The sequence below is a fragment of the Lepidochelys kempii genome, chromosome 10 (genome assembly GCF_965140285.1).
Source record: "Lepidochelys kempii isolate rLepKem1 chromosome 10, rLepKem1.hap1, whole genome shotgun sequence".
Classification (NCBI taxonomy): domain Eukaryota; kingdom Metazoa; phylum Chordata; order Testudines; family Cheloniidae; genus Lepidochelys; species Lepidochelys kempii.
In genome coordinates, this window is record NC_136389.1 from 40,642,770 (window position 1) to 40,658,198 (window position 15,429).

The 15,429-nt window shown below is 43.0% G+C and overlaps 1 protein-coding gene across 1 annotated transcript in view; it reads right to left on the minus strand.

Annotated features, from left to right (window-relative positions):
• TBC1D21 (TBC1 domain family member 21) overlaps positions 1–4,989 on the minus strand; it is a 38,482-nt gene extending 33,493 nt beyond the window's left edge. Inside the window, exon 1 of the mRNA XM_073361424.2 lies at positions 4,930–4,989. Within this exon, the coding sequence (XP_073217525.1) occupies positions 4,930–4,989 (60 nt within the window). The remainder of the gene's footprint in view (positions 1–4,929) is intronic.
• Positions 4,990–15,429: the final 10,440 nt, after the last annotated feature.

Consider the following 15,429-nt stretch of genomic DNA (forward strand, 5'->3'; position numbering starts at 1 on the left):
AATAATAGAATACCATTTATTTAAATACTTTTGGATGTTTTTCTACATTTTCAAATATATTGATTTCAGTTACAACACATAATGCAAAGTGTACAGTGCTCACTTTATATTTATTTTTGTTACAAATATTTACACTGCAAAAATAAAAGAAATACAATTCACTTAATACAAGTACTGTAGTGCAATCTCTTTATCTTGAAAGTTGAACTTAAAAATGTAGAATTATGTACAAAAAATAACTGCATTCAAAAATAAAACAATGTAAAACTTTACAGCCTCCGCGTACGCTCAGTCCTACTTTAGCCAATCACTCAGACAAACAAGTTTTGTTACAATTTGCAGGAGATAATGCTGCCCGCTTTTTGTTTACAATGTCACCTGAAAGTGAGAACAGGCATTCACATGGCACTGTTGTAGCTGGCATCGCAAGATATTTGCCAGATGCACTAAAGATTCATATATCCCTTCATGCTTTAACCACCATTCCAGAGGACATGCGTCCATGCTGATGACAGGTTCTGCTTGATAATGATCCAAAGCAAAGTGGATTGATGCATGTTAATTTTCATCATCTAAGTCAGATGCCACCAGCTGAAGGTTGATTTTCATTTTTGGTGATTCGGGTTCTGTAGTTTCTGCATCGGAGTGTTGCTCTTTTAACTCTTCTGAAAGCATGCTCACCCCTCATCCCTCTCAGATTTTGGACAGCACTTCAGATTCTTAAACCTTGGGTTGAGTGTTGTAGTTATTTTTAGAAATCTCACATTGGTACCTTCTTTGCATTTTGGCAAATCTGCTGTGAAAGTGTTCTTAAAACGAATGTATGCTGGGTCATCATCCGAGATTACTTTTACATGAAATATATGGCAGAATGCAGATAAAACAGAATAGGAGACACACAATTATTCCCCAAGGAGTTAAGTCACAAATTTAAGTAAAGCATTATTTTTTTAATGAGCATCATTAGCATGGAATCATGTCCTCTGGAATGGTGGCATGAAGGGGCATATGAATATTTAGCATATCTGGCATGTAAATACCTTGCAACACTGGCTTCAAAAATGCCAGGTGAACACCTGTTTTCACTTTCAGGTGACATTGTAAATAAGAAGCAGGCAGCAGTATCTAGCGTAAATATAAGCAAACTTGTTTGTCTTAGTGACTCGCTGAAAAAGAAGTAGGACTGAGTAGGACTAGGCTCTGAAGTTTTATATTGTTTTGTTTTTGAGTGCAGTTATGTAACAAAAATAATCTACATTTGTAAGTTACACTTTCATGATAAAGAAATCGCACTACAGTACTGGTGTGAGGTGAATTTAAAAATACTATTTCTTTTGTTTATCATTTTTACAGTACAAATATTTGTAATAAAAATAATAATATAAAGTGTACACTTTGTATTCTGTGTTGTAATAGAAATCAATATATTTGAAAATGTAGAAAAACATCCAAAATATTTAATAAATTTCAATTGGTATGCTATTTTTTTAACAGTGGAATTAATTGTGATTAATTTTTTTTAATCACAATTAAGTTTTTTGAGTTAATTGCGTGAGTTAACTGTGATTAATTGACAGACTTTAGCCATAACCTTCTCTGGGCACAGCATAGCCAGAAGCTCAGAGCACTGCAATGGCGATTTTTGAGTCCCAATGTGATATCTTGCGCACAGGCACAAGGAGAACAAAATACAAAATATGCAGACATCAGATTTTGTGCAAGTTAACTGAGGTCAGTGGAGTCATGCAAGGGAGGATAGTGTCTGCAGGAGCCAGCACAAGAGCTAACTACCTGCATTTAAGGCTGAGCACTAAGATTTCTCATTACTGACAAAGCCAAAAGGGAACTAGGACATTGTCACAGTTCTCTGAAAAGCTGCCAGGTTGTCTGGAGTCAGCTCAGATTTCCATGACTGCTTTCATGAAAATTAAAAGCTATTTTTAGAGGTTTAAAAAAAACAGGTTATTTTGTAATAAAATACGCTCTTTCTCACTGGGCAAAAGTGAGTCATTTGTAAGCCCTGGCTGGGATGATTTAACTGGGAATTGGTCCTGCTTCGAGCAGGGGGTTGGACTAGATGACCTTCTGGGGTCCCTTCCAACCCTGATATTCTATGATTCTATGATTCTAAACAAACTCCAAAATGCAAAAGCCAAGTAAGCATAATGGCTGTATTGGAGTGGGCCAGGAATTCCTGTGCTTTACTGGGAAATTAATATTTTTCACAGTGATTTTTTTGTCCAGTGATGCACAAACTTGAAAGAATCAATGTATTTCTTTTAAAAAATGCTTGGCTTCCAAATCGTCATAGCAACCTCAGCATGTGGTACCTCTAAGGTCTGATGGCCAGTGGAGGTCACCAACCCTTCAGGTGGATAAGCTGTCCTGAAATGAGCCTTAGTCCCTTTATGGAGTTTGGCATTGCTGAAATAACACCAGATCCTTCCTTGTGAAGGAGAAGGTTCATGCTTCCCCCTGGAGGATGCTCCTTGCCTAGGGAGAAGCATGGCTGGCAAAGAGCTAGTGTAGCTGCTCCTACATGATCCTTCCTGCACCAGCTGCAGAGGCTGTGGCCTGGGGGAAAGGTAAGTGGAAGGGGCATTGCATTGGCAGCCGACTGCTCTCTCTTACACTGGTGGAAGGGTCCAGCCTGGCACCAGTATGGCCTCCAGACTGTGGGAGGATACAGGAGTTTTGACCCCACCTTTGTGCCCAGCCTGAGTGTTTCTTTGCTGCAGCCGGAGACCCTGGGGCACACAAGGCCCACCGTGCATAGTCCTCCCTGCTGACTGTCGCATTTCAGAGCAGACCCTGCTCACCCTGTCCAGGATGTTGGATGAAATAAAATCCCGAGATTTCACCAGGTGGCCGCTCTCATCAAAATACCCTTCCCACTCGACCTTGTCGATAGGCACCTTCTTCATCCCCTGGAGACAGAAAGAGAGCTCAGAATTAATTCAAATCAAGAATTAGGTGAGCACACGGGTCTCATTTGGCGTTAAAAATCTCTGAAAGCCAGGGAGATATCGACTCCAGGTCCCTCCTGCTGTGGATGTTAAAAACTCAGGGAAAATTCCAGAATTGGTGCCCAGCATCCTGGTCAAATTCCCCCTTAGGCGATTTCACTGTGCTTACCTCATTCCCTGTGTACTTCAGCTAGAAAGTTATTATCCTTCATGTCCTGGCCTAAATTGTTACGTACTGTTGCTCTGTGCTGTTAAACAGCTGCTATGTTTCACCCCAGATGTGGCTGCACTTTAGTAGCAGGTAAAGTGACTGTAAAGCTTGTCTCATCAAGAATTTATAAAGTCTTCTGACTGCCTTCAGGATGAGAGTCTGTTACAGCCCCCAGCTACATAGCCTTAGCTCCAGCTGTAGTCGTTTATGCTTTTAGTTCTGGAGGTCCCTGGTTCAATCCCCAGTGTGTTAGCCTTAAACTCATGTTTTGAGATCAAGAGGTAAGGGGTTCCATATAGAATGTATTTTCATCACTAATATTCTCTATCTCAATTCTTCCATAGTCCCCCTTATAATAGCTTTGTGATCTCTATTTTCAAGACAGGAAACTGACGCATAGAGAGTCCAAATGTCTTGATGATACAGGAAGTCGAGAGCAAAGCAAGCAGTTGTTTGTCTTAGGGTGAGACAAACATTGCTCTGGAGGAAGCCCCTTGCCTTTATATGTCTTTGTTAAACTACCTTTATTAGAGGCACTGTAACGATGCTGGTTCTGGAGGGAGCTAACTGAGAGTGTCAGTTCAGGACAAATTGCTTCAAGCAGGGCAGTTACAGCCCAAGGCAGGGGTTTTTCCACCTCTAAGGCAAACCAAACCAGCCAAACAGAGCAGACTTTGGTCTCACCTCACTGGCTAACCACAAGTCACACAAGCAATTCCCTTAGACACTTCAGTTTCCCAGTATCTCCACCAGTGCCAATCGTTATGGGCATGAATGGTTATGAAAACCAATACCCCAGTAAAAGAAAAAAGGTTCTCTCGATCCCAAAGGACCAAGCCCTAGACCCAAGTCAATATACAAATCAGATCTTACCTACAAATCAGGCTGTTGCCAATCCTTTAGAATCAAAAATCTCAAGGTTTATTCATAAAAGGAAGAAGATATAGATGAGAGCTAGAATTGGTTAAATGGAATCAATTACATACAGTAATGGCAAAGTTCTTGGTTCAGGCTTCTAGCAGTGATGGAATAAACTGCAGGTTCAAATCAAGTCTCTGGAATACATCCACAGCTGGGATGGATCTTTCAGTCCTTGGTTCAAAGCTTCAGTGTAGCAAAGTTTGTCCAGAGGTATGAAGCAGGATTGAAGACAAGATGGAGATGAGGCATCAGCCTTTCACAGTCTTTTCCAGGTGTAAGAACCCTCTTTGTGCTTACTATGCAAAATTACAGCAAAATGGAGTTTGGAGTCACATGGGCAAGTCCCTGCATACTTTGCTGAGTCACAAGGTGTATCTGCCTTCTCTCCATGGGTCAGTTGTATAGCTGATGGTCCTTAATGGGCCATCAAGCAGGCTAGGCAGAGCTGACACCCACTTGTCTGGGGTGTCCCCCAGAAGCACAGCACAAGTTTGAAATACAGACAGGATAGAGCCAATACTTATATCTTTAAATACAAAAATGATACATGCATACAGATAGCATAATCATAACCAGCAAACCACAACCTTGTCTTGGACACCTTATTTGACCCCCTTTATACAAGATTTGGTGCCACCACAGGGCCTTGGTTGCAACAGTGTTCTATATGGTCCCAGTTCAGGTCAATACCATCACAGGCACCGTGGCTGGTTTTCTGGGGCTTGCTCCAACTGCCACTGAGGTCAAAGGGAATCTTTCCATTGATCTTCCTGGGCTGTGGATTTATGGTCTGGGATGGAAGTCCACTTGAATAGGGAAGAATTCACTTACCAGCAGGGATGAGAGAGATTTGATTAGTGAGACGCTCACATGTGGGGAGATGGTTTCCATAGCCCTTTCCACCTGCCCTTGGCAATTCCCACCAGAGCCCTGCAAGACAGATGGGCATATGAAACCAAACCAAACAAGTTGGGGGTTTCGTAGCACGTTTTTTTTAAGTGTGTGGTTTTTTAAAAAAGGTTGTCCTGTCTCTGCCCACTCCAAGAGTCCTGTAGAGGTGGTGCTTCCTGTCTCAGGAACAGAAACAGACTGAGCTGGTTGCTGATAGTTACCATGATGTCATAGGAATATGAGGTCACTCATCACAAAGGGTTTGTGAGTATGGATCCCTACAAAGGACATTCTATAACAGCTTGTCAAAGCTGATTCCCCACTCTGGCACTTCAAGTGCAGAAGGTGGGGGTCCACAAAGATTTTAAAAATTAATACTGGCCACTCCAGGCTTGTATTAAACTCCCAAGGTTACAGTTTCTCTCTGACCTTGGATGGGTAGATGCTGCCACCACCCAAGTGCAGAAAACCCCTTTGAAACTAGAAAGGTGCACTTGGGTATTCCTTCCTGTGGGGTACCTTCAAGCCCTTTCACCCCATCTCTGCGGAAGAGCTAAGAAAGAAGAACAAAGGAAATCAGCTGTTGCCACCAGCTAATTAAACAACATATGCACAAACCTCTTAGGACAACAAAAATCTAATACTGTTCTTAGATTCTTAGGTCCATCAACGGCTATTAGCCAGGATGGGCAGGAATGGTGTTCCTAGTCTCTGTTTGCCAGAAGCTGGGAATGAGTGACAGGGGATGGATCACTTGATGATTACCTGTTCTGTTCATTCCCTCTGGGGCACCTGTCACTGGCCACTGTCGGAAGACAGAATACTGGGCTAGATGGACCTTTGATTTGACCTAGTAGGGCCATTCTTATGTTCTTAAAAAAATAAATTTTATTAAAAACAAAGAGAAAGGAAATACATCTGGAACTTAGGCTTTTGCTAGATGTAAAAAACCCACTTACAAAATTAAAACATCAAGAATAACCTTCTTGAGGTCCAGCTTAAAGGTTACAAGCAAAACAAAAAGCATTTGGGGTTAGCACAGAAGAGTCCACAAGCCAATAAGAAATAAACAGAAATAACCATAATCACATCTTCCTAGACATTTCCTAATTTACTTACATTTCTGGGGTTTCAGATAAGCAATCTTTAGGTATGATCTAATGGTTTTTCATACCTGGCTCACAGCATAACTATTCCCTGTTCCCCTCTTTCCTCAAGAACTACAACACACAGATAAAGGAAAGTTTTTTCCCAATTTTAAAAAGTTCTAACCCTCTCATTGGCTCTTTTGGTCAGGTGCCCACTCCCTTCCTTTTACCTGTGGGCTTGTTAACTCTTTACAGGTAAAGCAAGTAGAGAACAGCTACTAACAGGGATTTTATAGCTAACTGGCTGGGTGGGTGTCCATAAAATGGAGCTACCCCCTCCCTTCATGTACCACAGAGCTCATCTCTAGACACTGGCTCAAATCTTACCCCAGCCAAGGATTTAGTGGTGACTAACTTTATCACCCTCTATTGGGTTGCTAATGACCTTTTTCCAATGGATCGGGTCAGTCTTGGGCCATATTCCATCTATAATGTGATTATGAGGCTGTGTGAACTGCAGCAGAATTGTTCTTCTTGAATTTACTGCATAGTTGGGTTCCAGGCTCTCAGTTAAAAAAAAAAACCTGAATCAACCTTAAATTTAGAAAGAAAAAAATTGAGTCTCTCCACACTTATGGTTACAAAACTAACTTACTAAAGGTGAAAGGAACAGAAACCCTTGCAGTGATGTTTTCCTGAGCCTGCAGGAAGCCTGAAGCTGATCTCAAAGGTGCAAACTGCCCTATCATTGGGGTATTAACAGACCTGCTGGGGATATTTTAAAGGGCAAAGCTCGACTGCGAATCATCTGGGCAGGATCAGAGTTGTTACAGGAGGTAGGCCTTTTCCCGTGAATATTTTATGAGGGTGGTACGTATCATTACCCTCCTTTGACAGATGGGAAAATGGAGGCACAGAAAAATGAGGTGAGGCAGGAGTCACTGGCTGAAGCTCTCTAGCCTGTGTCACCTGTGGGTCAGATTAGAGGATCATAATAGTTCCTTCTGGCCTTTGAATCTAAGGTATGTCTACACTGCACGCTTCTTTCGGTGGCATGTAGAGTACCGACCCGGCTAGTAATACCTAGCATGGGTATCAATAGCCATGTAGATGGTGAGTCATGACTTAGGCAAGCAGAGTAAAGACACTCCTGAAGCCTGGGAATATGTATCCTGCATGGATCTCTACTTTCCCAAGCCATGTCTCCCTGTCTACATACTATTTTTAGTGACCAGGGAGCTTTGTGAACAGGGGCCGCTAACAGGGAGTTTCAAGAGGGAGTTTGGAAGGGGGCAAGGTACACTTGCCATTCTTTAAAATCTTTACACTAAACTATAATCAAAACTTCTTGATTTAAACAAAAACCCTGTCATTAACCTAGGTAACTGTAGGAGAAAATGCAGGCAGAAGCCCAGCAGCAGAGTGGGGGCTGTCCTGTTTATTGCACTCAGTGTAGCATGTATGATTACCTGCCCTGTGGGAGGGTGGCATATGTGTGCATTCGGTGCAAGGAGCTCCTGGTCCTCAGAGACCGTGTACAGGCTTTGGAGGCCAGGGTGGCGGAACTGGAGGAGCTAAGGGAGGCAGAGAGGTATGTTGATGAGGCTTTCCGGGGCACTGTAGATTTGTCCCACCACTGCACTATTAAGGAGGATTAAAGGCCCAGAGAAGGAGAGCAGTCAACGGGAACAGAGGGAAACCTTCTGATAGTTGGGATCCTTCTTCCAGATGATGTTGGGGTATCCTCTCGCACTGAGGTTACCTCTCCAGGGGAGGGAACTCTAGTCATTAGGAAAAGGCAGGTGTTAGTAATGAGAGATTCAATCATTAGAAACATAGATAGCTGGGTTTGTGATGACTGGGAGAACTGTATGGTGGACTTGGCTTTCTGGTGCGAAGGTTGCGGATCTCTCGAGGCATCTAGATAGACTTATGTGTAGTGCTGGGGAGGAGCCGGTAGTCGTGGTACATGTAGGTACCAATGACATAGGGAAGGGTAGGAGAGACGTCCTGGAGGCCCATTTTAGGCTGCTAGGAAAGAGACTGAAATCTAGGACCTCTGTGGTGGCATTCTCAGAAATGCTACCAGTTCTATGCTCAGGGCCAGGTCGGCAGGCAGAGCTTCAGAGTCTCACTGCATGGATGAGATGATGGTGTAGAGAGATGGTGTTTAGATTTATTAGGAACTGGGGAAACTTTTGGGATGCGGGGCAGTTCTGCTAGCTGTTCTACTAAACAACCAGTGGGGCCCCTGGACAATTGAGATACAAAAGGAGCACTTAAAGACGATAGTCATTGCAGAGTAACTAATTAATTAAAAATTAATTCTTCGCTTCAGTCTTCACGGCTGAGGATGTTAGGGAGATTCCCAAACCTGAGCCATCTTTTGTAGTTGACAAATCTGAGGAATTGTCACAGATTGAAGTGACACTAAAGTAGGTTTTGGAATAAACTGAGAAAATTAACAGTAACAAGTCACCGGGACCAGATGGCATTCACCCAAGAGTTCTGAAAGAACTCAAATGTGAAATTGCAGAACTATTAACTATGGTTTGTAACCTGTCCTTTAAATCAGCTACTGTACCCAATGACTGGAAGATAGCTAATGTAATGCCAATATTTAAGAAGGGCTCCAGAGGTGATCCTGGCAATTACAGTAAGTCTAACGTCAGTACCGGGCAAATTAGTTGAAACAATAATAAAGAATAAAATTGTCAGACACATAGAAGAACATAAATTGTTGTGCAAAAGTCAACATGGTTTCTGTAAAGGGAGATCATGTCTTACTAATCTATTAGAGTTCTTTGAGGGGGTCAACAAACATGTGGACAAGGGGGATCGTGGACACAGAGTACTTAGATTTCCAGAAAGCCTTTGACAAGGTTCCTCACCAAAGGCTCTTACGTAAATTAAGTTGTCATGGGATAAGAGGGAAGATCCTTTCATGGACTGAGAACTGGTTAAAAGACAGAGAACAAAGGGTAGGAATAAATGATAAATTTTCAGAATGGAGAGGGGTAACTAGTGATTTTCCCCAAGGGTCAGTCCTAGGACCAATCCTATTCAACCTATTCATAAATGATCTGCAGAAAGGGGTAAACAGAGAGATGACAAAGTTTGCAGATGATACTAAACTGCTCAAGATAGTTAAGACCAAAGCAGACTGTGAAGAACTTCAAAAAGATCTCACAAAACTAAGTGATTGGGCAACAAAATTGCAAATGAAATTTAATGTGGATAAATGTAAAGTAATGCACATTGGAAAAAATAACCCCAACTATACATACAATATGATGGGGGCTAATTTAGCTACAACTAATCATAGAATCATAGAATATCAGGGTTGGAAGGGACCTCAGGAGGTCATCTAGTCTAACCCCCTGCTCAAAGCAGTACCAGTCCTCAATTAAATCATCCCAGCCAGGGTTTTGTCAAGCCTGACCTTAAAAACCTCTAAGGAAGGAGATTCCACCTCCTCCCAAGGTAACGCATTCCAGTGTTTCACCACCCTCCTAGTGAAAAAGTTTTTCCTAATATCCAACCTAAACCTCCCCCACTGCAACTTGAGACCATTACTCCTTGTTCTGTCACCAGCTACCACTGAGAACAGTCTAGATCCATCCTCTTTGGAACCCCCTTTCAGGTAGTTGAAAGCAGCTATCAAATCCCCCCTCATTCTTCTCTTCCACAGACTAAACAATCCCAGTTCCCTCAGCCTCTCCTCAGAAGTCATGTGTTCCAGTCCCCTAATAATTTTTCTTGCCCTCCTCTGGACTCTTTCCAATTTTTCCATATCCTTCTTGTAGCGTGGGGCCCAAAACTGGACACAGTACTCCAGATGAGGCCTCACTAATGTCGAATAGAGGGGAATGATCGCGTCCCTCAATCTGGTGGCAATGCCCCTACTTATACATCCCAAAATACCATTGGCCTTATTGGCAACAACTGCACACTGTTGACTCATATCCAACTTCTCATCCACTGTAACCCCGAGGTCCTTTTCTGCAGAACTGCTGCCAAGCCATTCAGTCCCTAGTCTGTAGCGGTACATGGGATTCTTCCATCCTAAGTGCAGGACTCTGCACTTGTCCTTGTGAACCTCATCAGATTTCTTTTGGCCCAATCCTCTAATTTGTCTAGGTCCCTCTGTATCCTATCACTACCCTCCAGCATATCTACCTCTCCTCCCAGTTTAGTGTCATCTGCAAACTTGCTGAGGGTGCAATCCACACCATCCTCCAGATCATTTATGAAGATATTGAACAAAACCGGCCCGAAGACTGACTCTTGGGGCACTCCACTTGATACTGATCTAGCCAGCTTTCTATCCACCTTATAGTCCATTCATCCAGCCCATACTTCTTTAACTTGCTGGCAAGAATACTGTGGGAGACCGTGTCAAAAGCTTTGCTAAAGTCAAGGAACAACACGTCCACTGCTTTTCCCTCATCCACAGAGCCAGTTATCTCCTCATAGAAGGCAATTAGATTAGTCAGGCATGACTTGCCCTTGGTGAATCCATGCTGACTGTTCCTGATCACTTTCCTCTCCTCTAAGTGCTTCAGAATTGATTCCTTGAGGACCTGCTCCATGATTTTTCCAGGGACTGAGGTGAGGCTGCCTGGCCTGTAATTCCCAGGATCCTCCTTCTTCCTTTTTTAAAAGGTGGGCACTACATTAACCTTTTTCCAGTCGTCCGGGACTTCCCTGAATCATCATGAGTTTTCAAAGATAATGGCCAATGGCTCTGCAATCACATCTGCCAACTCCTTTAGCACTCTTGGATGCAGCGCATCCGGCCACATGGACTTGTGCTCGTCCAGCTTTTCTAAATAGTCCCGAATCACTTCTTTCTCCACAGTGGGCTGGTCACCTCCTCCCCATATTGTGCTGCCCAGTGCAGTAGTCAGGAGAAAGATCTTGGAGTCATCCTGCATAGTTCTCTGAAGATGTCCACCACAGTGTGCAACAGCAGTCAAAAAAGCAAACGGGATGTTAGGAATCATTAAAAAAGGGGTAGAGAATATCTTATTGCTCTTATGTAAATCCATGGTACGCCCACATCTTGAATACTGCATACAGATGTGGTCCCCTGATCTCAAAAAAGATATACTGGCATTAGAAAAGGTTCAGAAAAGGGCAACTAAAATGATTAGGGGTTTGGAACGGGTCCCATATGAGGAGAGATTAAAGAGGCTAGGACTTTTCGGCTTGGAAAAGAGAGACTAAGTGGGGATATGATAGAGGTATATAAAATCATGAGTGGTATGGAGAAAGTGAATAAGGAAAAGTTATTTTCTTGTTCCCATAATATAAGAACTAGGGGCCACCAAATGAAATGAATGGGTAGCAGGTTTAAAACAAATAAAAGGACGTTCTTCTTCACACAGTGCATGGTCAGCCTGTGGAATTCCTTGCCTGAGGAGGTTGTGAAGGCTAGGACTATAACAGGGTTTAAAAGAGAACTGGATAAATTTATGGAGGTTAAGTCCATTAATGGCTATTAGCCAGGATGGGTAAGGAATGGTGTCCCTAGCCTCTATTTGTCAGAGGGTGGAGATGGATGGCAGGAGAGAGATCACTAAATCATTACCTGTTAGGTTCACTCCCTCTGGGACACCTGGCATTGGCCACTGTCGGTAGACAGGACACTGGGCTGGATGGACCTTTGGTCTGACCCAGTATGGTCATTCTTATGTTCTTAGCAGTGTAGTGTCTCACTACTGCCCCACTGCTAGAGTCTGACACAGGGAAAGACTCCGGTAGCAGAGAAAGGCTCTGCCAGCTCCCCACTGCCAGAGCCTGTCCCTACTACCTCCCCCTGGCCAGAGCCTTTCACTGACATGTGTTGCTACACACCACAGCATGGACACAGCTTGCTTTTCACTGTGGCGTGTAGCTACCCTAGGGATACCACTCGTCTGGTTTGACCCAGACAATCCTCTTTTGGGGTGGTTTGTCCCCTGTCTGGCTCTGGGACAAAACTGGACTTGGTTTTGTCTGATATTGGATGCGGGACACCATTTTTAATAGCATGCCACTCCTCCCCCTTCCAGCATGACCTCAAAAGTACTGTTCATGTGAGATCACACCTACGGGGGTGGAACAGTGCACTCTTACAGATGGCTCCCCTCCCCCCTGTGCAGGCACAGTGCATGTGAGGTCACGCAGCGGAGTCACACCAGCAGAGGTGGGCCCACAGCATTCCCTGAAGTACTGGAATGTCTGGTATTGTGGGAACGTGTGAGTGTCCACCGTAAGCTACCCCTTGCCTACATGCCACCAGCACTAGTGAGGAGAGTAGACATAGCCTATGGATGGATCAATAATTGTCTCCCTTGTAGCTAGTCTAAGCAGAGGAGCAGAGGACTGTATGGGGCATGAGTCCAGCTGACCCTTCTCACCCCTAGAGGCCATCCTCCAGGGGAGAACTGAGAAATGTGCATCTTGGGGGCAGGAGAATAGTAGGAGAGAAAGGGAAGCTATTTCTTTCCTCCCCTTTCAGCTGTCAGATGAAATATCTGAGCCAGATCCTCAGCTGGTGTAAATCAGCACAGCTCTACTGACTTATGCAGATTGGAGCTGAGTTGCACCAGCTGCTGCTCTGGCCCCCTGTATCTCCAGAGATGCCAGAGTGAGTTACAAAAGGGTTGAGAGAGAGTGAAGTGAAGAGGAAAAGAGATGAGCAAGATCCCTGCAAACTCTGGGGATGACTAATGGAGAAGGAGAACTCAGTTAATTATATGTTGTGAAACAGAGCAGCTCCAAAATGAATTTTTAATGAAAAAAATGATGCACTTTCCCAGCTATTTCACAAAGAAAAGTGAAGCTGGGCAGATGGCTCCCAAAACTATGACTTCTGGGCATTGCTGGGCTGCACACACACCACAAAGTGACAGGCCAAACTTTCTGCTAATATAACTCTCTTGACTTGAGTGGAGCTAGTTCTAGCAGACAACTGAGCTTCATATTGACTACAATGGAGCTAGACCAATCTACTCGCTGATGATCTGACCCTTAAAGTAAAGCGTGGGAGATGTAAACTTATGTCTCCACAATGGAAGAAATTGTCTGAGACAGTCCCTGAGAACTGAAACAAGCACCATTTGTCATAGAAGGGTCAGTTGCAGGTTGTGTTGAGTTTTGCATTTAAAGCAGAGATACAACTCAGTTAAATCATCATCCTGGCAAATCCCAAAAGACGTAGCCTCCTTGCAGATCTAGCACCACCAGGATCCATCTATAGCTAGGTCCTTAAGGAAGTCTGGATGTTCAGTCAACCTCTGCCACTGGCGATCTTATCTCTCCTACAACTCTGCCTGCCTTATACATCACTTATTACCAATGAAAGAAATGGAGGAGGAGCCCGGGGGTCTTAGTATGGAAAAGGGGTCAAGGTGTGAAAATGGCTGAGAACTAGAGTTGTGTGAAATTTTTTTGGATATAATTGCTTTCCACCTAAAAATGAAGGTTTTGGCTGACCAAAATATTTTGTAAATTTCTGTCAAATTATCCACATTAGTTTGGCTGGAAACCTCCCCCTTCCAGGCAATTTTTTTTTAAGTTTCATTTTGATGTTTTCAAAGCAAAACACTGTAATTTTCCAGTTTGAAGCGACTTCTCATTTCTAATTTGATTTCATTTTTAAATGTTTAAGGTTAAAAAACCCCCTTGAAAATAAAATGTTTCATTTGACCCCAAGTCAATTTTTTCCAACTCTTTTGGTTTGCCAAAATTTCACAAAATTGTTGTTTCAGTCAACCCCAAACTCCCCTGCCTCTATTTTGGCCAGCAAACCAAAACACTGCTTATTCAAACTACTCTACTGCGAATTAGTGGTTTAGGCCTTGTCCACATGAAAAAAACCTACACTGGTTGAACTTAAATTGGTTTTTAAACTGATATAGTTAAACCTGTCCAAACTCATATGTAAATACTCTGATTTTGGATTAAGAGAGCCTTATTTGAGGTGAATTTAATACTGCTTCCAACTGACTTAAACAAAATGAAGGAAACCAAACTCAAACCAAAATCAAAGCATCCACACAGGGATTAGCACTAGTGTCAGGGTTCCTTCCCCACTCTGAACTCCAGGGTACAGATGTGGGGACCCACATGAAGGACTCCCTAAGCTTATTCTTACCAGCTTAGGTTAAAAACTTCCTCAAGGTACAAACTTTGCTTTGTCCTTGAACAGTATGCTGCTGCCACCAAGCGTTTTAAACAAAGAACAGGGAAAGAGACCACTTGGAGACGTCTTTCCCCAAAATATCCCCCCAAGCCTACACACCCCCTTTACTGGGGAGGCTTGAGAATAATATCCTAACCAATTGGTTACAAAATCATCAAAGACCCAAATCCCTGGATCTTGGAACAATGGAAAAATCAGTCAGGTTCTTAAAAGAAGGATTTTATTAAAAAAAAGAAAAGTAAAAATCATCTCTGTAAAATCAGGATGGAAAATACTTTACAGGGTATTCAGATTCAAAACACAGAGGATTGCCCTCTGGGCAAAACCTTAAAGTTACAGAAAACAGCAATAAACCTCCCTCTTAACACAGGGAAAATTCATAAAAAACAAAAGATAAACTAATCCGCCTTGCCTGGTTTACCTATACTGGTTGCAATATGGGAGACTTGGATTAGGATGGGTTGGAGACGATGGATTTCTGTCTGGCCTCTCTCAGTCTCAAGAGAGAACAACCTCGTTAACAAAAAGAAAAGGAGTGCTTGTGGCACCTTAGAGACTAACAAATTTATTTGAGCATAAACTTTTGTGAGCTACAGCTCACTTGCATCCGATGAAGTGAGCTGTAGCTCACAAAAGCTTATACTCAAATAAATTTGTTAGTCTCTAAGGTGCCAGAAGTACTTCTTTTCTTTTTTCAGAGTAACAGCCGTGTTAGTCTGTTTTCGCAAAAAGAAAAGGATTACTGTGGCACCTTAGAGACTAACCAATTTATTTGAGCAAAAGCTTTTGTGAGCTACAGCTCACTTCATTGGATGCATACTGTGGAAAGTGTAGAAGATCTTTTTATACACACAAAGCATGAAAAAATGGGTGTTTACCACTACAAAAGGTTTTCTCTCCCCCCACCCCACTCTCCTGCTGGTAATAGCTTATCTAAAGTGATCATTCTCCTTACAATGTGTACGATAATCAAGTTGGGCCATTTCCAGCACAAATCCAGGTTTTCTCCCCCCTCGCCCCCTCCCCACAATCCCACTCTCCTGTTGGTAAGAGCTTATCTAAAGTGATCACTCTCCTTACAATGTGTATGATAATCAAGGTGGGTCATTTCCAGCACAAATCCAGGGTTTAACAAGAATGTCTGGGGGGGGGGTAGGAAAA